Source organism: Phocoena sinus, chromosome 3, assembly GCF_008692025.1.
Source record: "Phocoena sinus isolate mPhoSin1 chromosome 3, mPhoSin1.pri, whole genome shotgun sequence".
Classification (NCBI taxonomy): Eukaryota; Metazoa; Chordata; class Mammalia; order Artiodactyla; family Phocoenidae; genus Phocoena; species Phocoena sinus.
In genome coordinates this window covers 25888688-25915298 of record NC_045765.1, presented here as the reverse complement: position 1 = coordinate 25915298, position 26611 = coordinate 25888688, and the positions used below count along the sequence as shown (strand labels likewise).

At 34.5% G+C, this 26611-nt stretch overlaps 1 protein-coding gene across 4 annotated transcripts in view; it reads left to right on the top strand.

The window, feature by feature from the left end:
- The window catches only part of RANBP17 (RAN binding protein 17), a 318400-nt gene that overhangs the window by 21580 nt on the left and 270209 nt on the right, over window positions 1-26611 (top strand). For 2 of the 4 annotated variants that reach the window (XM_032626913.1, XM_032626911.1), the window contains 9 exons: window positions 1116-1282; window positions 4727-4792; window positions 9764-9868; window positions 11264-11429; window positions 14403-14476; window positions 16694-16813; window positions 18580-18726; window positions 19260-19432; window positions 21456-21649. In XM_032626913.1, coding sequence (XP_032482804.1) covers window positions 1116-1282; window positions 4727-4792; window positions 9764-9868; window positions 11264-11429; window positions 14403-14476; window positions 16694-16813; window positions 18580-18726; window positions 19260-19432; window positions 21456-21649 — 1212 coding nt within the window. The remainder of the gene's footprint in view (window positions 1-1115; window positions 1283-4726; window positions 4793-9763; window positions 9869-11263; window positions 11430-14402; window positions 14477-16693; window positions 16814-18579; window positions 18727-19259; window positions 19433-21455; window positions 21650-26611) is intronic. The other 2 variants (XM_032626912.1, XM_032626914.1) reach the window with 2 other exon arrangements.

The window sequence follows — 26611 nt, the reverse complement described above, 5'->3', positions numbered from 1 at the left end:
TTAAATAGTGAAGTATTAATATTGACTTTTTCTTCACTCTTTTCCCAAATGGTATGCTGGCCTTTGGGGCCAAAGTAGAAATGGAATCTTCTCCCTTTAAAAATTTTTTTTCTTCTGTTTTTCTGATAGACTTTTGTGGCCCATTTGTAACCTCAATCACTCCTCCATTAGGAAGCTCATAGCTGAATTTGCTACCCACTTTTAATGATTTGGGTATATTAACTTTATTCCAGGCTTTACTCTTCTGTTCGTACTTTCTTTAACTTATGTACTTATTTTATCACATTATATTATTTGTATTCTTTTCTGCCACTTAAACAGCCAGATATCGCTTCTCGGCCTTTTGGCTAAGATCATGTGTAAACAGCCAGATAGTGTGTAGTCAGTTTTGCTATAACATGACATATGTATTCCTAAAAGTGACTATGCTGTGCAGTGATATGTAGTAAAACCACAGGGCTTATTGGAGAAATGGGATTATGGAAATAAAATTGAAACATTTTATCAATGACACATTAAAAAAAGGATAGAAATCTAATAAAAGACATAGTAGAGTTTTACACATGTTAAATGGTTAAGAAATACTAAATAGAATAAATACAGCATTTTATCTTGAAGAAGACCTGAAGTTTGTGGAAGGGGGCCCACTTCAACAAATAACTCATTGAAGTGTTGAAATTTGTGAGTTACTATGAAGGTAGAAGGAAGGTGATCTGAAATAGAATGGAAATTGTAACACCAAAAGGGATGAGTCTGATAACACATGAGATGAACTGAGATAGCTAGTAGATACGTGCATTTTGAGTATGGCTTGGTTCGTTTGGCTTGGTTGCCGTTTTCGTTATTCACCTAGTGTTTCTTTCTGAATGAAATTATGCAAAAATGAAAGTGACATTCGCATTATACTCATATTATCCCCTAATATATCAATTGAATTGGAACACATTTGCTTTTTCCAAATAACCCTTATAGGAGAACTGACTATATAAATAAGTACATATCTTGGAGAAAGGGATTAACTTTTTGTCAAAGAATGTGTTGTCATCACTACCTGTTTTTACATTATTCGCATTAAGTTACTGAATAGTCCAAATGATCACAATATTTTTTTACAGGAAACTACATTCTTAATTATGTGGCATCACAACCCAAGCTGGCTCCCTTTGTCATCCAAGCTCTAATTCAAGTCATTGCTAAAATTACTAAATTGGGGTGGTTTGAGGTTCAGAAAGACCAGTTTGTCTTCAGAGAAATTATTGCTGATGTGAAGAAGTTTCTTCAGGTAAGAAGGCATTATTACATTATAAGAACATCAGTAGTTGTTTTTTTGGTTTAGAAAACTGCTTTTCTTAAAGTTAAATTGTTTGTTTTGTGGCTACCAGAACCATATTAATTATGGTTTATTATTTATCCTCTGGAGCCTGTATTTTTTATTGCCAGGAAAAGAGGATCATGTCATATAACTTCCAAACCAGAAGAATGCAAATTATAATGTTTTATAATTTCAAAAATATATGTTGTCATTTGTAACCACGTGTGTCTTTGTATTGCATATATGCAAAACATGTATATAATGTTTTTCATGTATTATCTAATTTAATGCTAATTACATCTCTGTGAAGGGAATTACATTTTGTAAATGAGAAGACTGAGGCTTAGAAAAGTTAGGTAATTTGTATAGGATTGCATAGTGATCTAGTAAAGCATAGCGCTTGTACTTCAACAGGTTTTCTAACTTAAGATATATATATTTAAAAATTTTTTACATTATACCACATTGAGTCATACTAAATTCTCAAGAATGTTTTTAACCTAAATGATTAAAGTTATAACATACTCACATTTAACTTACACAAATTCAGGTATTTGGACTGAAAAGGAAAAAAAAGAAAGAAAGAAAAGAAAAAAGAAAAGCAAGAGGACACTAATTTAAACTGTGCCAGTGATTCCACTTGCTATTCCACATAGTATTTTATGTTGTGGGGTGTGATATGGGAAACTTAAATCTGCTCTTTTCTGTTCCTGTATGCCTCTTAGGATGACCATCATGCCCTGCTCAGTATGATTCAGATATTTAAAGATACATACTTTTTCATGCAAATGTTATCCCTAATCGCAAGAAAAGTACCTTAGTTGGTGCTCTGCCGAAGAGGCAGTGATCTGTTACAGTTCTCAAGGAAAAACTGGCAGTTTGGATTAATAGATGTTCAGTGTTGGTTTATTGGCAATTAGGGGGCCTTTTGGACTTTCTGAGATGTTATTGCTTATACAGTAACTGTCAGATTTAATCCCTATGTAAGATGTAACTCCATCATACATTGTAATGCTAGAAACCTCAGAATATGAAACACTAGACTATTCTGCTTCTCTTTTATTCATATTGTTAAAATCCTGGTTAACAAATATTTGATTATCTAAAATATCACAAGAATAAGTGTATTTTTAGCCCTGAGGAGATCTGCTGTGGGACAGAGGGATAATTTATTCAGTGACACATGAGTTTCTCACTTTATAGTTGTGCATATAATTTTGACTAACACAATAGCACCCCTCTCTTGTCCTTTACTAAGATTGTACACAGCTCATCAAGAATCCACACACACACTCACTGTAAACAAGAATAGACTTCAGAGTTCTTTTAAAATAAAATCAAGGTTGAAAACTGAATGAAATGAAATCATTCTTGTTGGCTAACATTTCTCAAGCTCCCTTTTCAATGACTGATAAGTTGAGCTTAAGTTGGGCTTTAGTGTGCTTTTGTCAGTTTTGGAAGACCAGAAGAAACAGAAAATGTTTTCTCTTCAAAGTTTATTACAGTATCACAAAAAAAGCACTTGCTTTCTGGGTATATGACTTAACCTAACCTTCAGTCATGAGAAAGACAACTAACTTAGTGTTTTAGTACTCTAAAATAGTACCGCATGGTTCCTTTGGTTAATAACAGCTTCTGTGAATTTTGTACTAAAAATTATTTTAAATTTGTTAAATTTTTAATGGCCTGAAATTTTGTATATCTTCTTTTCTCTGTTATTGTAACCTTATTGCTGTCATACTTCTAACATTTACACGCCTCCTTTCTACATACCTACCCAGGAGATACTACTGTCATCTAGGACAGTGCTATTCAGATTGCTGGTTCACAGCAAGATAAGGGGTTTATGTCAGAATGTAAATCAACGTGGTGCTTCCGTCATTGAGAGAGACTTGCTATGAAAAATATGCCAGCTGAACTGAACAGTGTACTTAGTGACTTACCTGTTTTATATTTTGGTGCAAACTCTTTTGTCATGGACCAGTATCAAACCATTCTCAGATTAGAATCGAATTTGCAGACTACCAGCAGATTCATGGACTAACAGTTGGTCAGGGAACGACATGTTAAGGAGCATTGGCCTGGTTTACACAGAAGATGGATGCTTCAGTAATGTGAAATCTGTAGTTTATCATAGAGTTCCGATTGTCCTAAAGGGCCATAAAGAATTAAAATGCAAAAATTGGACTTCCCTGGTGGGGCAGTGATTAAGAATCCGCCTGCCAATGCAGGGGATACGGGTTCGATCCCTGGTCCGGGAAGATCCCACATGCCACAGAGCAACTAAGCCCGTGCACCACAACTACTGAGCCTGTGCTCTAGAGTCCACGTGCTGCAACTACCGAGCCCACGTGCCGCAACTACTGAAGCCCGCGCGCCTAGGGCCCATGCTCCACAACCAGAGAAGCCACCGCAATGAAAAGCCCGCGCACCACAACGAAGAGTAGCCCCCGCCCGGCACAGCTAGAGAAAGCCCGTGCACAGCAACAAAGACCCAGTGCAATCAAAAAAAAAAAAAAGCAAAAATTATGGATGTTTCTTTTATTTTTTTATTCTGAGATAATTTGAATTTAATTATACCTAGTGACCCAGTGTTAGTGAAATTCTGTGATAGTTAGAAGGAATGACCAGCTATAAAATTAAGGCTTGAAAAGTGTATCATCTGTACTGCTTTTTTAAAATTATTATACTATAATTGGATGTTATATTTTTTTATTTTCATACTTCCAATGTGATTTTGCAGTTGAGTAATTTGTTAGTGATGTGCGTATAAAATCTGAATTTTGATTTGAAGGAAGTTATTGAGATTAAATTGGAAGCTGATTACATTAAAACATCGTACTGTATTGATAGTCATGTATTTACTCAGTGCATTGGGCAGTTCACAAGCCTTCATTATAGATTCTTAGTAAATGCATATACGTGCACTATTAAATAATATTAAAAGGGCATAAGTGATCTTATCTGGTATTAGGTTGAGGGATTTAAATTAGTTCCTAAGTTATTAATTATTTACTGAATGCATCTATCTTCAAGCAAATTTACAGAGCTAAAAATTGTTTTTTGTTCTTTCTTATTCGTGGCCTTATGAAAAGGATTAAACTACACTCCTGTATTTTGAGGTTTAGTTTATTGTAAGTCCTACATGCTGAAAACATTTTATAGAGAGTATCATGTAGTTCTAAGGTAGGTGAGCTTTTTTCCCATTCAACTCTATACCTAAATTTATCCTTCAAAAAAATGAGCTTGACATTATTTGTGGACCTCATAGTGATTTTTCTATATATTTTAATAGATCTATTTTAAGAAAATGTGATGTTTCAGTATTTAATTACTTGTAAATGTTACCTGGTTTACACATTAAGAACCAATCATTTGTCTCCATTTAGGCTAAACTTGTTTTTTTCTCCAAAGGGTACTGTGGAACACTGCATAATAGGAGTAATAATCCTCTCAGAATTGACTCAGGAAATGAACCTGGTAAGCCTTTCCATCTAATGGTGACATGAAGTTTGCTAGGTAATGTCATTTCTTTGATGTAAAATCTTTGTGTGGCTTAGAACTCTGAATAAGCAAGTCTTTTTTTTGGGGGGAGGGGTGTCTATTTTATTGGTGGGATAATCAAGTATTGGAACACTTTTACTGTTACTGAAAATGACAGTAACAATATAAAGTACTACAAAGAACAGGAAATTAGACATGGTCCTCTCTCCATGGCAATTGGAGGATCGTCCTTTTATCCTCTGTATATATAGTAATATACTAATCATAAAAATAAATTATACGCAAAAGTGGAACAAGCCTTTATTTGCTTACACAAAAAAGACAAGCAGTTTAGCAGTTTGGTAAATTGATTCTCAATAATGGATACACAGCCTGACTCAACAAAGAACAGGATACTTGGCACTTTGCTACTTGTTAGCATGGGTTTCACCCATACAAGGAGAGTTTGCAGAAGCTATGCTTACCCCCCACCAATGCCTTTATGAACTCAGCAGCTGAGCACATCCTCACCCGCTCCTGTTCATTTTTGTATTTAACATGGTTCTAAACAGAACAAAAGCAGAAGTTGGGTTTTACATGGAATAATGTTATAATAAAGGGGAATTTATTGTTTATATTTAAGAACTTTTATCATCTTTTTTTAAAATTGAAGTACAGTTGGCGTACAATATTAGTTTCAGGTGTATAACATAATGATTTGACATTTATACATATATATATATGTATATATATATATGAATTGATCACCACATAAGTCTAGTAACCACCTGTCACCAAAGTTATTAAAATATTATTGACTATATTCCTCATGCTGTACATTATATCCCTGAGACTTATTTATTTTATAACTGGAAGTTTGTACCTATTAATCTTCTTCACCTATTTCATCCAGCCCCCATCCCCCTCCTCTCTGGCAACCACCAGTTTGTTCTCTGTATCCGTGAGTCTTTCTGTTTTGTTTTCTAGATTCCACGTATAAGTGAAATCAGATGGTATTTGTCTTTCTCTATCTGACTTACTTCACTTAGCATAATACCTTCTAGGTCCACCCATGTTATTGCAGACAGCATGATTTCATTCTTTTTTAATGACTGAGTAATTCCATTGTGTGTATTTATACTACATACTCTATTCATTGATCTATTGATAGACACTTAGGTAGCTTCCATATCTTGGCTATTGTAATTGATGTTGCAGTGAACATAGGGGTGCATATATCTTTTTGAATTAGTGTTTTTGTTTTCTTTGGGTAAATACCCAGAAGTGGAATTGCTGGATCATATGGTAGTGCTATTGGGTTCTCCAAAAAGTTCGTTTGGGTTTTTCCACGGAAAAAACCCAAACGAACTTTTTGCCCAAAAAAAAAAAAAAATCTTATGGAAAAACCCAAACAAACTTTTTGCCCAACCCAATATTTTTAATTTTTTGAGGACCTTCCATACTATTTTCCATAGCAGCCATACTAATTTACATTCCCACCAACAGTGCACAAGGGTTCCCTTTTTGCCAGGTCCTTGCCAATACTTATTTGTTGTCTATTTAATAATAGCCATTCTGAAAGACATGAGGTGATATCTCACTGTGGTTTTGATTTGAATTTCCTTGAGGATTAGTGATATTGAACATTTTTTCATATGTCTGTTGGCCTTCCGTGTGTTTTCCTTAGAAAAATGTCTATTCAGGTCCTCTGCCTGTTTTTTATTCAGATTTTTTTTTGATACTGAGGGTAGGGAAGTTTTCAGCAATTATGGCTTCAAATACATTCTGTGCTCTTTTCTTTCTCTCTTCTCCTTCTGGGACCCCTATAATAATGCAACTGTTAGTATGCTTGTTGTTGTCTTAGAGGTCCCTTAAGCTATCCTCATTTTTTAAAAACTTTTTTCTTTTTGCAGTTCCAATTGGGTTATTTCAACTACCCTGTCTTCCAGATTGCTGATCCATTCCTTTGCTTCCTCTAGTCTGCTGTTGATTCCCTCTAGTATATTTTTCATTTCAGTTATTGTATTCTTCAGTTCTTATTGGTTCTTTTTTATATTTTCTATTTCTTTGTTGAAGTTCTCACTGAGTTCATCCATTTGTCTCCCGATTTTGGTGAGCATCTTTATCACTTACTTTGAACGCTTTATCTGGTAAGTTGCTTATCTCCATTTTGTTTAGTTCCTTTCCTGGGGTTTTGTCTGATTCTTTCAATTGGAAGGTATTCCTTTGCCTCCTCATTGTGTCTGAGTCTCTGTGTTTGTTTCTATGTAGTAGGTGTATCAGCTACATCTCCTGGTCTTCAAACAGTGGTCTTAACGTAAAAGGGGTTCTATGGGGCCCGGTGGTACCCTCTCCCTGGTCACCAGAGCCGGGTGCTCCAGGTGCTCCTCCTCCTTTGTGTGGGCTGTGTGTGCCCTCCTGTTGTGGTTGGGCCAAGATTGCTGCAGGCGTACTGGTTGTTGGGGCTGGTCCCAGCCCAGCTGGCTGAGAGGTCTGGCTCTGAGTGCTGCAGGTGGGCTGATGTGCTGATCTGTGGTTTTCTCGTTGTCTCATCTCAGGAAGCACATGATTTGATTTGTTACATCACTAATGATGTTCACTTTGGTCACTTGACTAAGATGGTCTCTACCAGGCTTCTCCAATTGTACATTTATTCTTTTCCCCTTTGTAAATAATGAGTATTTTGTGGGCAGGTAGTTTAAGACTCTGAAAATACCTTATTCCTCATTAAACTTTTAATTTATTCATTTATTATTTCTATCAGTTTGGATTCCTGGTTTCTAACTTTGTTTAATAGGTTATAGTTTGTTACTTACATTATATTTTGGTGCCCAAATTTTCCCAAATTTGGCCATTAGGAACCCTTTCAGGCTAGCATCTCTGTTCATTTGACATTTATTCACCATCCTTTGAACATTTTCTTACTTTCTGTCACAAGATGTTCCACGCTTATCTTGTGTAGAACTAGGTACCTTTTGAAGAAAGCTTCAAGCTATGAAGTGTGATTTTGACTTTGTATGGTAAAAAATACATGGCTTCTGTGGAGACATTTTAGTTAGCCTAATTTTAGAGCATTAACAACTTCAACTAGCATTTCTTAAGTACTTCTGAAACAGGCAATAGGGAGATCTACAATGCATAATGAAAATCAAATACAGTTGTCAAATGTGAGCCAGGTAAATTCATGTAGGGTCAATAACAGGATGTATCTTCTAAGAAAAAGATCTAAACTTGAGGTTTCTTAAAAATTTAGAATTATATGTTACCATGCTTTTGTAGAAGCTAAGTCTAGTATTCCTGCAGTATATTCAAAATATAATCATCAAGAAGTAAAATATTCTTTGCCTACATGGTAGAGACATAGTTATGCAGTAGAAAATGGATGCATAATCCCTCTTATCAAAAAAATTGGATATCTAAATAAATAACCCAAGTAGAATGAGCATGTATGCCTTGAAGATAACTCTGAAATAAGACCTGGATTTGTGTTTTAGCTCTATTGCCTGCTGCTTTGTCCAAACTTCTTAATGTCTTTAAACTTACATATCACTATCTGTAAAGCAATCATGACACTTTCCTTGGGTCTTATTAAGATTAGATAAGTTACTAGCACAGGTCCTAGTACATACAAGTACTCAGTAAACCCAAGGTTCTTCCCTCAGTGTTATAGATATGGTATGCCTGTGAGCTTTAATTTTCTTGTATGTGAAAAGAGAATAATATATATCTCACAGGTTCGTTTTGAGGATTTAGTGAAATAATATGTGAAGAGTACATAAGTTGAGATTATAATGCTGTATGCTATTATTAATTTGTATTAAGGAGAAGTTTTTATATATTGAGGGAAACTGAAGAGACAGACCAATTGAAGGAGAGAGAGATGGACGTTTGATTTAAAAGAAGGGGGAAATGCTGGAAATGCTAACTTGAATCTTACATAGTGGGTAGAGATTCCAGTAACTGCTTTCTGTAATCACTTTGGACTTCTGTTATGTTTCATGTTTCTATAAGTAAATGTGGTATTTAAGTATAATATGATGGAGCTTAGGAAGTGTCAGATAATCAATTTTGATCTCACTACTTTTTTCAAATCTATAAATATCAGGAAGGAAAATGGTTTATTTTCATCTTTCAGATACCAAAATGAATGCTATAGCCACTGTAGCCTGTGGTATTAATAATTGTTTGGGTATCAGATTTCAGCTTTGTTTGCTGTTTCCTAGTGATAAATGGAAATATTAATGGTACTAATAGTATAGTTTTTGCCATATTATATTTTAGATTAGAGGCTCAAGAACTAGTCTTAGTAAACTTATTCTTAAAAATTATTTTTTATTAACTAATAAAATATTCAGGGGGAATATACTGTTATGTAGTAAATCAAATTTCTGATTATTTATAATTTCTGCCTTGGTTTTTTTTTTTAGAATATCAAAATACATGAATCAGTGACATAGCTGATATATATAGAAATGTCACTTTCATATAGAAGAATCTTTCTGTAACTGGTTCAGTTTGCTGATTCACAGAATGTTAGAATTTGAGGATTATGTCAGAGATTTCCCATTTCATAGGTGGAGCCTGAGGAACAGGGAAGCTGTTACTTGCCTAATGTGAAATATGATACATGACTCAGGAGTTGATAGTATCTATTATTTTCTAATCTGTGTTTATATTGCCTCTGAAAGTATGATCAATTCTGCTTTTCAATTTTGGCATCAGTATAGTTTGTAGAGAGAGCACTGAATTAAAACAATACAGAAACTTGGGTTCTAGTCGTGGCTCTGCCATTATTAGCTCTTTGAGTAACCTTAAACAAATCACTTATACTAGTAGATTTTTAAAAGCTCTTTTAGCTCTATACTTTATGATTCTTTAATCATTATTTTCATTCCTTTTCTTACATAGTAAATTTTTGCTTTGCTGTTTGGCAAGTCTGGTTAAATAAATTCATCTTGAACTTTTTAGGTTGATTATTCTAGACCTTCAGCAAAACACAGGAAAATAGCTACCTCATTTCGTGACACTTCTCTTAAAGACATTTTAGTGCTAGCATGCTCTCTTCTAAAAGAGGTAAGTTACTTACTTAATAATTCAGCATCCTGTTTCAGAAGAATTTCAGATGAATTCCCCTGTGCCCGTTTAATTTAAGTACAAATTAATTTGCACAAATCTATAAGCAGTTCCAAAAAATTCACTTTTATTTAGTCGGGATATAATAAAGTAAGATCCAAAGGGAATTTAGTAACTTGTCTTTAGACAGTAGTTTCATTATCTTCCTACCGTAGATTACTTATTACAGAAGCTATTTGAGACTTAGTCTCTGTATTGCCCTGCCCATATTTTAATGGGGTGCAGATGAACAATGAAATGACGGCAAGTTTTCCTAATTCATCATTTCTCAATATTTTTTCAGAGTTGAGCCAAGATAGTTGACTTTAATAATTTCTTTAGGAAATAATATTTTCCCATTTGCTACTTAGTGCCCTATTGAACATTAGTATGTTCATAGTATGATTCATAATTATATTGTGTTCTCTTGTAATATAGGGACTCCCTCATTCTACTCAAGCTTGTTAATTGGTGTAGTAGACCATTTCCCAAAGTATGTTCCACTAATCACTAGTTTCTACTTATTTAAATTCTGTGATATAGTAACATGGTAACTGCCACACTAGGCCAGACTGAAAGTTCCTCTATTGAAAAATTTGTCTTTTAGTATGAAAAATTTTAACATATATACAAGAAGATCGAATAGTATAATAAACTCCCTTAGACCCAGCAACCAGATAAGCATTAACAACTCGTGACCAATCTTGTTTCATCTCTATCCTTAACTAACCACTTTATTTCTTTCTGTGTTTTTCTTGAAGCAGAATCCCAAGCTTCTTATCATTTCCTCCACAAATATTTCACATTGTATCTCTAGGAGATATAATCTGTTCTGGTTGTGTCAGAATGAACATTTTGAGGGGGTCGGGATTGTTCTCCAGGAGCTTGTGAGTGTCCTCCCACATTCAGACAGCTCTGAGAACCTTTGTTAGCTGAATGTGTATCATTTATGCATGAAGCTCCCCTACTTTTTCTTGAAGAATATTATATTTTCAGCTTGTTCCAATTGCTCCTTTGAGCTAACGAATCCTGTACATTTATACATTTGTGCTGTGTAAAGTATTTGTCCTAAAGTTACTTCCTACAACTTTAGAAGGTGATCTCCAGTATGCAGTTAAATATGAAAGGTTTTAACCCCATTTTACAAGATTAAATTTGAAAATTTAATCTATTATTGTAGATTTTTGTTGATAGTGATATTACAGTTTTTTCCTGATATATACAACATAACTATGCAAATTCTTTTTTTTTTAACTAATTTTAATTTGGAACTGAAGAATTATTTAAATTAGTTGACTAAAATTCTTTTAATTGACATATGTCATAATGTTTCATTTGACTCTGAACCTCTTTCAGGTGTTGGCCAAGCCTTTAAACCTTCAGGATCAAGGTCAACAAAACCTAGTAATGCAAGTCTTGAAACTGGTCCTCAACTGCCTTAACTTTGACTTCATTGGCAGTTCAGCAGATGAATCTGCAGATGATCTTTGCACAGTACAGATTCCAACAACTTGGAGAACAAGTAAGAAAAAAGTTTAGTGTAAGGAATGGTCAACATAAAATACACAGGATTAGCAGTATAGTTGCTTTATGTGCAATTATCTCTGTTTTTTACCTGGCAATCAAAAAGTTCAAAAAAATTTGTAACCTAAGGTAGCTGCTGATACCCAATGTTGAAATCTGTTTTCCTCAGTTCATATCATAGTAACCTCTGTATTTTGATTTTGGAAAAAAGAAAAGACAACTCTAGAGTTGGAGGATGACAAGTTTAGGTGGGGAAATGAAGAGCTCTGTTTTGAAATTTTCAGATAAGCAGTAGGAGAGGATATAACACTTGGCAGGAGATATCAACATATTTTTCAAAGTTATAAAGAGAATGAATTAGAGTAGCTAATTTAGCAGAGCAGAATTGCAATTTACTTTGTTACAGAGAAGGACACCAAAAAAGAGCAAACTCACTTGCTCTCACACATCCCAGAAAGATGATGGCAATAGGGCTTTCCTATTGAAGTCAGAGGTAGGGAATTGGGCTGAAAGGACTTGGTAAAAAGTCTATGTTCTGCACAGACACCCCCGGGATCTTCTGTGCCACCTCTGTGCAGCTCTGTGACTGCCCTTTTCCCTTCCTTCCCTATGTGTACTTCCCTCTAGATTCCCAAGACCAGAGCTTTTTTCTCTTGAGAAATTAAACTGGAGAGGTTTCTCATTCAGGGGTATCAGATATAGTAGAGAAACACCATACATTTGGTGAAAACTTCTAATATGGAAGTCAGAGACTAAAAGAATTAAAAGGGACTTTGTATCTTGATAGTAGTGATGAATGCATGAACCAACACATGTAGTAAAAATTGCACAGACTAAATACACATACACACACACACACACGAGTACATGTAAAACTGGGAAAGCCAAATAAGATTGGTGGATTGGATTTTATCAGTGTGCCTTCTTGATTGTGATATTGTGCTTTAGTTTTGCAAGAACTTACCATTTGGGGAAATGGGGTAAACAATACATGGGATTTCTCTGTATTATTTCTTGCAACTGCATATAAATCTAATTATCTCAAGAAATCTTTTTTTAAAAAGGGAGAGTTAGTAGAAACAGAGACAAAGTGAAGAGTCGAAGTAAGTTTCAAAAAGGTTTAATTGCTATCCTCAGAGAGATAAGAAAAGGTAATGCATTCCTGAAACATGAATAGGATATTGTTTCAAAAACGGAAGTTAAGACAGTGTTCCAGATATACAAGTTGCCCAAATAAAACATTCAGTAAAGGAAGTGGAAGATAAAGCTAAGGAAATATCCCAGAAAGTAGAACAAAAAAAGCAAGAAGAGATTTGATAGAAAAAAATGCAAGAATATTAAAGCATGAAGCTAGGAAGCTTGACATCTGGCTCTTAGGAGTTCAAGAAAGGACAGGAAAAAACAGAAGGCAATTTGCAAACAATACCAAAAAAAAATTCTCAGCGATGAGATACATAAATTTTCACATTGAAAGATCCCATAAGTACCCAACATAATAAATGAAAAAAAATACACTAAGCTTCATAATCATGACATTTCAGAATAACAAGGACAAAGAGAACCTAAAATCTACCGGAAAGAAAGTCACCTACAAAGGATTGGGATCAAGAATGGTATTAGAGGGCTTCCCTGGTGGCGCGGTGGTTGAGAGTCTGCCTGCCGATGCAGGGGCCACGGGTTCGTGCCCTGGTCCGGGAAGATCCCACATGCCACGGAGCGGCTGGTCCCGTGAGCCATGGCTGCTGAGCCTGCGCGTCTGGAGCCTGTGCTCCGCAACGGGAGAGGCCACAACAGTGAGAGTCCCGAGTACCGCAAAAAAAAAAAAAAGGAATGGTATTAGATTTCTCAACAGTAGTACTGGAAGCTAGAGGACAATGGAGTAATATCCTCAGACTTCTGAGTGAAAATAATTTTCAAACTAGACTGAAATTACCAAGTATAAGAGAATAAAGATATTTTTAGACATGTAAATCGTTCTGAAATTTAGCCCTTACGTACTTGTTGTTATGAAGCTACTTGATATACAAGCAAGAAAATGGAGGATATGGAGTTGAAGAAAGCTTTAACACAAGATGACAATCAGCAGACATAAAAAGGAGATAATTATGTAACACATTTTGGAACAGCCAGTCTAAGTTGAAGAAGGCTCCAGGAGGAAGGGGTGGGAAAATGGAAGTGATAGGTTATTTGATGCTATTGACCAGGTGGAAAATGGCATGAAGAACATTTTGCAAATCTGTCAGAACATTTGGAAAGAATTAGTGACAGATATCGATCTACACAACTAAGCACAGAAAAGATGCTGTGATTAAATCCAGGGAGTGTTGGAAATGTGATATAATCATAGTATACTTGGCTTAGCGGTTAACATTATTTACCTAGTCATAATAAAGTAAACACTTAGAATTGATTTAATTCCAAATTGTTATAACAGTGGATGGATTTTTGAGAGAGGATGGATTGTAGAAAGAGTGGTGGGAGTAGAGGGGAGAGTGTACCGTAACAAGGTCATTTGAGACCTAAAATAAAATAGTCAAAGACATGTAATACAGCATGTAATTTGGAAACATGTATTTAAATATAGCTAAGAGTTGAAAGGCAGTTGGAATGGAGTAGGGTACAGCTGTTTTTTACTATATACTTTTTAGTACTATTTACTTTTTAATACTATTTGAATTTTTAAATGTTTTTATTACCTTAATATAAATGAAAATAGTGAGAAGGTTCTCTCAATAGGAACTGTAGGTGCTACATGGAAATAAGGAACATCTTAGCTAATTAATTTTTATCTTTGTATTATTTCATATTTCAAAGGAAAATAGCTAGGAATTAAAAAGGAATTAAGCCTAACTGCAAGGAAAGATTGGCCACATGCAGAGGTCTTGGAGTTCTTGGTTTGTATGATAATGTCTTACTATGTGAAGATCACTGAATTGAAAGTAATGGTGTTAGAATTTTTTTTTTTTTCCAGTTTTCCTGGAACCAGAAACATTGGATCTTTTCTTTAATTTGTATCATTCACTTCCACCACTCCTATCTCAGTTAGTAAGTAAAACTCATTCATTATTTCATTAAAAAGTACCTGTGATATTTATCTAAGGGTGGTACATATTTATTTATATTCTTGATTAGGTTTACCTCTCATAAGAGATTCTTACATCATCTGGGATTTATATTACGTAAGCTATTTGTCAGTTTCTATTTATAGTCCATAGTTCCCGTCATTTCACTGGTGAGCCCAAAACCCGTAACTGGTGATTTTGTTCCTGCCCGTAGCCAAGACAACCTATCAACCTCTAAGTATCTTTTTTCCTACTCAGTCCCCCCCAGCTCTTCTTCTGGGCCTCAGTCCAGTAGTTTGCCACCCCACCTGTTACCTTCCCTTTTCTTAACCTCTCTAACTCTTTCTCCACTTTGCTTGGCTCCATGTCAGGCTTGCCATGTGGCCCCCATCAGATATCTCCAAATGAGAAACAAAGGGGATCTGCTCACTTGATTTTGTGCTCATCACTCCAGCTGTTCATTTATTTTTTGAATCAGATTCTGTTGTGTGCTAAAAGATTCTTGAAACTCTTTGGTTATAGTATGGAACTTTGAGACTCTGTATCCCATCTTTGTGGAATCTAAAACAGAGACCAGGCAAGATTGAAAAAAAAAGAAAGTTGTTAGCTTAATATCTAAGCTTGTAGAAGTGAAGTTGGGGAATTCTTATATTGCCATTTCCTGAAAAAAGATGTTCCATATTTAAAGTACATATCAGCAGTATGTTTGTTTAGATGTGTTATCACCTAGGAGGGAGGAATAGGTTCACAAAAATACTCCCTCCCTTTCTTAGAAAACATGTTTGCTCTCAAATCGAGGGTTTTAAGGTGGTGGTTTTTAAACTGGGTTTCACAGGACACTCATGTTTCCAGGTGGTGCCACAGAACTTCAGCCTCTGTCTTTTAACCAGAATAGTCTTGTTTTTAGTTGTTTAAAAACCATGGTTTCAGAAAGTACAGTTATGTTTTGGGATAAAACAAACAAGCTACTGGTGCTTAAAAGTAGATTGGAAAGCAACTGCTTTAAGAGAATGTAACTGACATTTATTGGGCATGCCCTATCCTATGATGCTTATCTCACTTCATCCTCACAGTGGCCCTGCAAGGTAAGTATTGTTACCTTCACTATGTAGACAAGGAAACAGATCCGGAATGGCCTAGGTGACTTCCTTCAGGGCAGTGAACTAAATTTTGGAGTTGAGATTCAAACCCAGGTGGTTTTGGCCCCAAACCCCTGGATATTTTTATTACGCTAGTGGTTCCTGAACCTTCTACACATCAGAAGGGAGTTTTGTTTTTTGGGTTGTTTGCTTGGTTTTTGTTTTTAACATTAAGGACTGTGGCAAACTGAGTAACATCTAAAAAGACTATCCTCTGATTTTTGTCCCTATTCTCACCCTTGCCAAGAGAGCCAGACAGTTTGTGTGAAATCTCCTAACTGGAATATTTAAATATTGACAAATAATTCTTTTTTTTTTTTTTTTTTTAAAGTGGGCAAGTTTACATATGTGGGCCAGTTTGGCCTGAAAGTTGCCAGTTTTGGGCCTCTCACTTAATGAACAAACAGGCTTCAGTGGGTTCCAGTAGTAGAATTAAGAACCCGAGAAGTGAAATTGACTGATAAAGTATTAACTTCAGAAAGATAACTAGGCCGCAGACACTTTGCAGGAATTTTTATAGGGTATCTGACTTTTTCAGCAGCATTTTCCAAATTGTTCCTCAAGATACTAATAAATGGTGTGGGCAAGATGTTTTATCACCAGATAAATTTGGGACATGCTGAATTAAGTAAAGTTAAAGATTTTTTTCCCACTTGCAGGATACCACAGTGCATATTGTACAGTAGTTCCCAAATGTATTCTACAACAAAACCATATTTTCTTTTTGGTGAAACACCTGGTTCGTTGGTTTACAAACAGATTAGGCATCAAAAGCAATTGGGAGCCTTTGAGTGTATGCAGGTCCCGGCTCTGCTCTGGTGTATTTAATATATACAAAAATATTAGAGGAATTTTACACAGAAATAGGAATTCTAGTGGTGGGATTGACGGGTTTTGGGTGGTGGTAATTATTGATGATGTTTAGCTTTCATTGTTTTTGGAATCTATAACACTATTTTATCATTAAAATTAAAAAATTTAAATGTAAAGAATAGTGTTCCTTACATGTGGCCTTACATTAATTTTAAAGTTGAAATGAATTTTGTTGTTCCTGTTTTTAGGCACTTTCATGTTTAGTTCAGTTTGCTTCTACAAGAAGGTCCTTATTTAGCAGTCCTGAACGTGCCAAGTACCTTGGTAATTTAATCAAGGGAGTAAAAAGGATACTTGAAAACCCTCAGGTATTTTTGAAGTAATTTAATTAATATTTACCATATTTAAATACAGTTTTTCTGCTGAAAGGTGCATAATAAACTTATGACTTTATTACGATTCTGGAAGAAAATAAGTATCATATTCTACTTTCTTGGATCTCATTTGTAGTATAAATGGGCAGCTTTGAAAAATGAATGTTTTCCTGACTGACTGCTACGTTGTTCTTTTTATTTTTCCTGTTCTTTTAGGTAAATATGAATAGAGGTTGTATACCTTATTATGCTTCTGCTTTCTACCATTGTACTTTCCTTGCATTTCTTAAATTACTGAAGTGATTAATTCAGTCATATCTACCTTCTAAACTAGAAGACAGTATAAATCTGGATGTTAATATTGGAATAAGTGGCTTTAAATTATGAATATCTTTTTTGCCCTCTTGTGGACAATAAAAATTTGTAGATTTTTAAATCTACTCTCTATGTTAACTGCAAATCTTCAGTGGCAGTGTTCATTTCAGAGAATTGCACAGCCATTATAAATTAGTGATTTTGGATGCCTAGATAAAATTTGTTTCACTTTTGGTTTAAAATATCTGTAATGAAAGTACAAATATTAAAAGGTTAAATGATGATTTAAGGAGGTTTATCTAAGTCTCTTGGTTATTAATAACTTAGGGGGGACATATAATATCTATACATAAAAAAATGCTTACTCTATAAAGAACAGTTGTTTTTGCAGATTAAGTGGTATTTTATGTGTTGTGCATTAGTTTTATCTTTTCACTGTTGGCATAACTGTGAAATTTATGTGTTTTGCTGATAAATGGGATTTTTACCAATATATCGATACTTTAAAATTTTTAGTTGTTCAGCTCACTATCATCAGTCAATATGTGGAAGATAATATGCTAATATCAGATAATTCTCTTAATTGATTTTCCAGTATCCTCATGTTGATGGTTTATGGCTCTAAAAGTTAATTTGAATATTATATAGATTTTAGAATTATAAATATGTATTAAAAGACCCATGAATACAAAATATATTTTTAAATTAGTCCTTAATAATTAGAAACTATGTTATATTTTTTCATGGGATGAAAGTTTTTACAAACTCTTTCACTATTAAACAGATACTGAAAGATACTTGAATTCTGTTTCATGCCAGCTATAGTACAGAGTTCTCAAACTATAAAGATAATAACATACATGTCCTATCTTCGAGGAGCTCACTGGGGGCACCTTTCTTGGTCTTCCCTTTTAAGCTGTCCTCCCCACGAAGTTACCTCTGTTTCTTGTAGTACTTTTGTTAAATTTTCTGCTCTACATTGCAGCAGTTTATTTAAATGTCTTAAGAGACAAGGACTTGCTTGAGGACATAATGCCTCTAGGTACTCAATAAATATTTGTTGAATTAAAAGATGTTTCTGTTATTTGTGGGTACACATTTAATGTAAGTCTAGTGGTATTGCTCTTTTCCAGGATTTCAAGAGCCCACTCTTATTTTCCATCTTAAATATTTTTCAGGTCTTGTATTGACTTCTATTTAAGTCACAAGATACACACTCTCTCTCCCTCTCTCTCCACCCTTTTCTGTCTCTCATGCAAGTTTTTTTTGGGTAATATAGGGGTTCCCAAACATGACTTAGTCATCATGGTCAAAGCTTCCTCCAAAGCCTCTAGTTTGGATTCCTTATTATTAATCATTTATGACAACATTAAGTCCAGTAGGAATCATTTGGTTTTTTGTTGTTAAGTTTTTTAAAAAGCCTTTCTTTTTGTCTCATAATTTAGGGTTTGTCCAATCCAGGTAATTATCATGAATTTTGTCGATTTTTGGCTCGTTTAAAGACAAATTACCAGCTGGGAGAATTAGTTATGGTGAAGGAGTATCCTGAAGTTATCAGATTGATTGCTAATTTTACCATTACTAGCCTACAGGTAAATAAAAATATATAGTTGATGTTAAACTGTAGATAGTTTTAAAACACTTTCTTGGTAAGATTTGGTAGGGATTTTAAAAAACATTTATTAGAGCACTTTGCTAAAAATGTTCGTTGCAAGATTTTAGGTAAAAAACTTCTTTGTAACAAATTTTATAATAATAAAAATTTAGAGGCCATCTAAATATCTAATAATTAAAGACCGATTTGAGATGCTGTAGTAAAATCTATGTGGAGAAATAAAATAAAGTTTTACAGATTAGTTTTTGGAAAAAATTCTTTTTATAAGTTTGGGGGGAAGTTTTAAAACCATATTTTCCACATGATATCAACTCTGTGAAAAAATATTCCTGGAAAGATTAGAAGGAAGTTCACAAACATTTAACAGAATTTGCTATTTTAAATGTTCATTGGTTATAATCAGAATAAAAGTTTATTTTAAGCTGTATGTTTACTAATTTTGCCTCTCCATTTCTTATTCTAGGAAGACATAATGTCATTTTAAATAACGTTTGCTTTATTTTTTTGTAGCATTGGGAATTTGCTCCCAACAGTGTTCATTATTTATTAACTCTCTGGCAAAGGATGGTAGCGTCAGTTCCTTTTGTGAAATCAACTGAACCCCACTTATTAGACACTTATGCACCAGAAATCACGAAGGCCTTTATCACTTCTCGGTTGGAATCTGTTGCCATAGTTGTGAGGTATTGAAAACTAAATGTTTTTGTTGTATTTTCATCTTCTGCATCTTGGAATTTTTAAAAATGGAGGTATCATTTACCTATGGTAAAATTCACCTTTTTTAGTATACAGTTCTGTGAGTTCTGACAAGTGTATGCCGTTGTGTTTAACAGCACAATCAAGGTATAAAATAGTTCCATCACCCCAAAAAGTTTTTTTAGGTTCCTTTGTAGTCAGACCTTTCCCCATCCTCAGCATCTGGCAACTATTGATGTTTTGTTCCCTAAGATTTTTGTCTTTTTTGGATGTTATTACATAAATGAAATCATGTAGTATGTAGCCCTTTAGTCTGGCTTCTGTCACTTAGCATAATGCATTTGAAATTCTTCCATTTTGTGTCAGTAGTTCTTTACTTTTTATTGCTGAATAGTATACCATTTTATGGATATATCACATTATTAGTCCACTCACCTATTGATGGACATTTGGGTTCTTTCTGTTTTTGCCTTTATGAGTAAAATAGCTGTAAGTGTTCCTATACAGATTTTTGTATGAATTTAAGTTTTTATTTCTCTTGGATAAATTCCTAGGTGTGAGATTTCTGGGTTGCCTGGTAAGTGTATATTTTACTTTATAAGAAATTGCCAAACTATTTTCCAAAGTTGCTGTATCATTTCACATTCCCACCGGCAGTGTATGAAAAATCCAGTTGCTCTGCATCCTCACCAGCACTTGATATTGTCAGTTTTAAAAAATTTTAGTCATTCTAATAAGTGTGGTGCCTCATTGTGGTTTCAAATTGCATTCCCTTAATAACTAACAATGTTGAGGATCTTTTTATGTGCTTATTTACCATTTGTATATACTCTTTGGTAAAATGCCTGTCAAATATGTTCCCTTTTTTTTATTGGGTCGTTTATTTTCTTATCTTGCGATTAGAGAGGTCTGTATATTCTGGTCACAAGTCTTTTTATCATATGTGTTTTGCAAATATTTTTTCCCAGTCCATTGCTTGCCTCTTCATTTCCTTAACAGAGTCTTGTAAAGAGCAGGAGTTTTAAATTTTAATGAAGTCCAATTTATCCTTTATTTTTTTCTTCTAGAGGTTTTATAATTTAAATTTAGGTCCATAATCCATTTTGAGTTAATTTTTGTATATGATATGAGGTTTAGACTCAATGTTATTTTTCTTTCTTTTTTTCCTTCTTGCATAGCAAAGACCAGTTATCCCCAACACCATTTGTGGAAAAGACTGTCCTTTCTCCATTGCATTGTCTTTACTCTGTTTTCAAAAATTAATTGACCACATATAGATGGTTCTATTTTTGGACTCTTTTCTCATTACTCTGTTTTTCTCCTTCTGCCAGTAGCCCCTGCCTTGAGTACTGTAGCCTTATAATAAGCTTTGAAATCAGGTAGTGTGAATTTTCACCTTGGTTTTCCCTTTTTAAAATTGTTTTGGCTCTTTTACTTCCTTTGCTTTTCTGTATAAATGTTAGAATCATCTTGTCAGTATCTACAAAAAAAAGTCCTGCTGGAGTTTTGACTAGAATTGCATTGAATTTGTAGATTAATTTGGAGGAAGAATTGACATCTCAGCAATATTGAGTCTTTTAGCCAATGAGCATGTTTATCTTTTATTTAGAGCTCTTCTGTGATTCCTTTCATCACTGTTTTGTATTATTCAGCCTTTAGATCTTACATATATTTAAGATTTAATTAGTGTTTTATGTTTTCTGGTGCCTTTGGAGATACTGTTTTTTAAACTTAAATTTCCAATTGTTCATGTTAGTATATAGTAATGAATTCTATATATTGATCTGTATTGCTAGCACCTTGGAAATACACTCACCTGTTAGTCCTAGTAGCTTTCTTGTGGTTCACATTTTCAAATATAGACATTTTATTTCTTACCTTACAGTCTATGTCTTTTATTTCTTTATCCATGATAGAATTTTTATTTAACATAAATAAAGCTTATTTGTGGTGAATAAAAGTACATCTCATTCTAACGTCACCTGCAATCCTTTTCTTATATATTTGCAGAGATAATTTAGATGATCCACTGGATGATACCGCCACTGTGTTTCAGCAGTTGGAGCAGTTGTGCACTGTTAGCAGATGTGAATATGAGAAGACATGCACTCTTCTTGTACAGTTGTTTGATCAAAATGCACAGAATTACCAAAAGCTTCTGCATTCAGCTTCTGGAATAACTGTGGACATGGCAATTCAGGAAGGTCAGTAAATTTTATATGACCATATAAATAATATAATAATATGGTATTATGTTGAATTTTAAGTAGCTTCATTAATCAATTTATTTAATAATTTTACTGCAACGTATTTTTGTTTATTTCCCCCAATTCTATTCCTCTAATAATCCATTAATTTTATTAACCTTCTGGGTATTTTGTTGGTTTGATGGTTTTAGTTCTTTATAAGATTCACAGGGAATATTTCTTTCTGGATTCACTATCAAAAAAAGCTGATAATGATCTTTGAGTAGAGTTTATTAACTTATAACTATCTTTTAACTAATCATGTTTCCCTCTTTGCTATATCTGACTGCAAATTCAGAGCCCAGTTTTAGCCAGTAAAAATTTTCCAAAGACCTCATCGTGGTTTTGCATTTGTTTATTTGCCTTCACCATGGCTTTATTTGATTATTATATTTCAATTTCTCAATTTCCTCTTTATTTTTCATTCTTTACTGAAGGAGGATTTATTTATTTCTGTATATTTCCTTAATACGAAAGGATTTTCAGGAACATATGGAATTAAATACATTTTTCAGATTTTAAGTGGGATAACTTATGAGAATGGAACTGGCTATATACATTTCTTTTTTTTTTTTAACATCTTTATTGGAGTATAATTGCTTTACAATGGTGTGTTAGTTTCTGCTTTATAACAAAGTGAATCAGTGATACATATACATATGTTCCCATATCTCTTCCCTCTTGCGTCTCCCTCCCTCCCACCCTCCCTATCCCACCCCTCTAGGTGGTCACAAAGCACCGAGCTGATCTCCCTGTGCTGTGTGGCTGCTTCCCACTAGCTATCTATTTTACGTTTGATAGTGTATATATGTCCATGCCACTCTCTCACTTTGCCACAGCTTACGCTTCCCCTTCCCCATATCCTCAAGTCCATTCTCTAGTAGGTCTGTGTCTTTATTCCCATCTTACCCCTAGGTTCTTCATGACATTTTTTTTTTCTTAGATTCCATATATATATGTTAGCATATGGTATTTGTCTTTCTCTTTCTGACTTACTTCACTCTGTATGACAGACTTTAGATCCATCCATCTCACTACAAATAACTCAATTTCGTTTCTTTTTATGGCTGAGTAATATTCCATTGTATATATGTGCCACATCTTCTGTATCCATTCATCCGATGATGGACACTTATGTTGCTTCCATCTCCTGGCTATTGTAAATAGAGCTGCAGTGAACACTTTGGTACATGACTCGTTTTTAATTATGGTTTTCCCAGGGTATATACCCAGTAGTGGGATTGCTGGGTCATATGGTAGTTCTATTTGTAGTATTTTAAGGAACCTTCATACTGTTCTCCATAGTGGCTGTAGTAATTCACATTCCCACCAGCAGTACAAGAGTATTCCCTTTTCTCCACACCCTCTCCAGCATTTATTGTTTGTAGATATTTTGATGATGGCCATTGTGACCGGTGTGAGATGATATCTCACTGTAGTTTTGATTTGCATTTCTCTAATGATTAATGATGTTGAGCATTCTTTCATGTCTTCGTTGGCAATCTGTATATCGTCTTTGGAGAAATGTCTATTTAGGTTTTCTACCCATTTTTGGATTGTGTTATTTGTTTTTTTGTTATTGAGCTGCATGAGTTGCTTGTAAATGTTGGAAATTAATCCTTTGTCAGTTGCTTCATTTGCAAATATTTTCTCTCATTCTGAGGGTTGTCTTTTGGTCTTGTTTATGGTTTCCTTTGCTGTGCAAAAGCTTTTGAGTTTCATTAGGTCCCACTTGTTTATTTTTGTTTTTATTTCCATTTCTCTATGCGGTGGGTCACAAAGGATCTTGCCGTGATTTATGTCATAGAGTGTTCTGCCTATGTTTTCCTCTAAGAGTTTGATAGTTTCTGGCCTTACATTTAGGTCTTTAATCCATTTTGAGCTTATTTTTGTGTATGGTGTTAGGGAGTGTTCTGATCTCATACTTTTATATGTACCTGTCCAGTTTTCCCAGCATCACTTATTGAAGAGGCTGTCCTTTCTCCACTGTACATTCCTGCCTCCTTTATCAAAGATAAGGTGACCATATGTGCGTGGGCTTATCTCTGGGCTTTCTATCCTGTTCCATTGATGTATATTTCTGTTTTTGTGGCAGTACCATACTGTCTTGATTACTGTAGCTTTGTAGTATAGTCTGAAGTCAGGGAGCCTGATTCCTCCAGCTCCGTTTTTCGTTCTCAAGGTTGCTTTGGCTATTCGGGGTCTTTTGTGTTTCCATTACAAATTGTGAAATTTTTTATTCTATTTCTGTGAAAAATCCCAGTGGTAGTTTGATAGGGATTGCATTGAATCAGTAGATTGCTTTGGGTAGTAGAGTCATTTTCACAGTGTTGATTCTTCCAATCCAAGAACATGGTATATCTCTCCATCTATTTGTATCATCTTTAATTTCTTTCATCAGTGTCTTATAATTTTCTGCATACAGGTCTTTTGTCTCCTTAGGTAGGTTTATTCCTAGATATTTTATTCTTTTTGTTGCAGTGGTAAATGGGAGTGTTTCCTTAATTTCACTTTCATATTTTTCATTATTAGTGTATAGGAATGCCAGAGATTTCTGTGCATTAATTTTGTATCCTGCTACTTTACCAAATTCATTGATTAGCTCTAGTAGTTTTCTGGTAGCATCTTCAGGATTCTCTATGTATAGTATCATGTCATCTGCAAACAGTGACAGCTTTACTTCTTCTTTTCTGATATGGATTCCTTTTATTTCCTTTTCTTCGCTGATTGCTGTGGCTAAAACTTCCAAAACTGTTGAATAATAGTGGTGAGAGTGGGCAACCTTGTCTTGTTCCTGATCTTAGTGGAAATGCTTTCAGTTTGTCACCATTGAGGACGATGTTGACAGTGGGTTTGTCATATATGGCCTTTATTATGTTGAGGAAAGTTCCCTTTTTGCCTACTTCCTGGAGGGTTTTTATCATAAATGGGTGTTGAATTTTGTCAAAAGCTTTCTCTGCATCTATTGAGATGATCATATGGTTTTTCTCCTTCAGTTTGTTAATATGGTGTATCACATTGATTGATTTGTGTATATTGAAGAATCCTTGCATTCCTGGAATAAACCCCATTTGATCATGGTGCATGAGCCTTTTAATGTGCTGTTGGAATCTGTTTGCTAGTATTTTGTTGAGGATTTTTGCATCTATGTTCATCAGTGATATTGGCCTGTAGTTTTCTTTCTTTGTGACATCTTTCTCTGGTTTTGGTATCAGGGTGATGGTGGCCTCATAGAATGACTTTGGGAGTGTTCCTCCCTCTGCTATATTTTGGAAGAGTTTGAGAAGGATAGGTGTTAGCTCTTCTCTAAATGTTTGATAGAATTTGCCTGTGAAGCCATCAGGTCTTGGGCTTTTGTTTGTTGGAAGATTTTTAATCATAGTTTCAATTTCAGTGCTTGTGATTGGTCTGTTCATATTTTCTATTTCTTCCTGATTCAGTCTTGGCAGGTTGTGCATTTCTAAGAATTTGTCCATTTCTTCCAGGTTGTCCATTTTATTGGCCTAGAGTTGCTTGTAGTAATCTCTCATGATCTTTTGTATTTCTGCAGTGTCAGTTGTTACTTCTCCTTTTTCATTTCTAATTCTGTTGATTAAAGTCTTCTCCCTTTTTTTCTTGATGAGTCTGGCTAATGGTTTATCAATTTTGTTTATCTTCTCAAAGAACCAGCTTTTAGTTTTATTGATCTTTGCTATCGTTTCCTTTATTTCTTTTTCATTTATTTCTGATCTTATCTTTATGATTTCTTTCCTTCTGCTAACTTTGGGGTTTTTTTGTTCTTCTTTCTCTAATTGCTTTAGATGCAAAGTTAGGTTGTTTATTTGAGATGTTTCCTGTTTCTTAAGGTAGGGTTGTATTGCTATAAACTTCCCTCTTAGAACTGCCTTTGCTGCATCCCATAGGTTTTGGGTCGTCGTGTCTCCATTGTCATTTGTTTCTAGGTAGTTTTTGATTTCCTCTTTGATTTCTTCAGTGATCGCTTCGTTATTAAGTAGTGTATTGTTTAGCCTCCATGTGTTTGTATTTTTTACAGATCTTTTCCTGTAATTGATATCTAGTCTCATAGCGCTGTGGTCGGAAAAGATACTTGATACAATTTCCATTTTCTTAAATTTACCAAGGCTTGATTTGTGACCCAAGATATGATCTGTCCTGGAGAATATTCCATGAGCACTTGAGAAAAATGTGTATTCTGTTGTTTTTGGATGGAATGTCCTATAAATATCAGTTAAGTCCATCTTGTTTAATGTATCATTTAAAGCTTGTGTTTCCTTATTTATTTTCATTTTGGCTGATCTGTCCATTGGTGAAAGTGGGGTGTTAAAGTCCCCTACTATGAATGTGTTACTGTCGATTTCCCCTTTTATGGCTGTTAGTATTTGCCTTATGTATTGAGGTGCTCCTATGTTGGGTACATAACTATTTACAATTGTTGTATCTTCTTGGATCGATCCCTTGATCATTATGTAGTGTCCTTCTTTGTCTCTTTTAATAGTCTTTATTTTAAAGTCTATTTTTTCTGATATGAGAATTGCTACTCCAGCTTTCTTTTGATTTCCATTTGCATGGAATATCTTTTTCCATCCCTTCACTTTCAGTCTGTATGTGTCCTTAGGTCTGAAGTGGGTCTCTTGTAGGCAGCATATATATGGGTCTTGTTTTTGTATCCATTCAGCCAGTCTGTGTCTTTCGGTGGGAGCATTTAATCCATTTGCATTTAAGGTAATTATCGATATGTATGTTCCTGTTCCCATTTTCTTAATTGTTTTGTGTTTGTTATTGTAGGTCTTTTCCTTCTCTTGTGTTTCTTGCCTAGATAAGTTCCTTTAGCATTTGTTGTAAAGCTGGTTTGGTGGTGCTGAACTCTCTCAGCTTTTCCTTCTCTGTAAAAGTTTTAATTTCTCCATCAAATCTGAATGA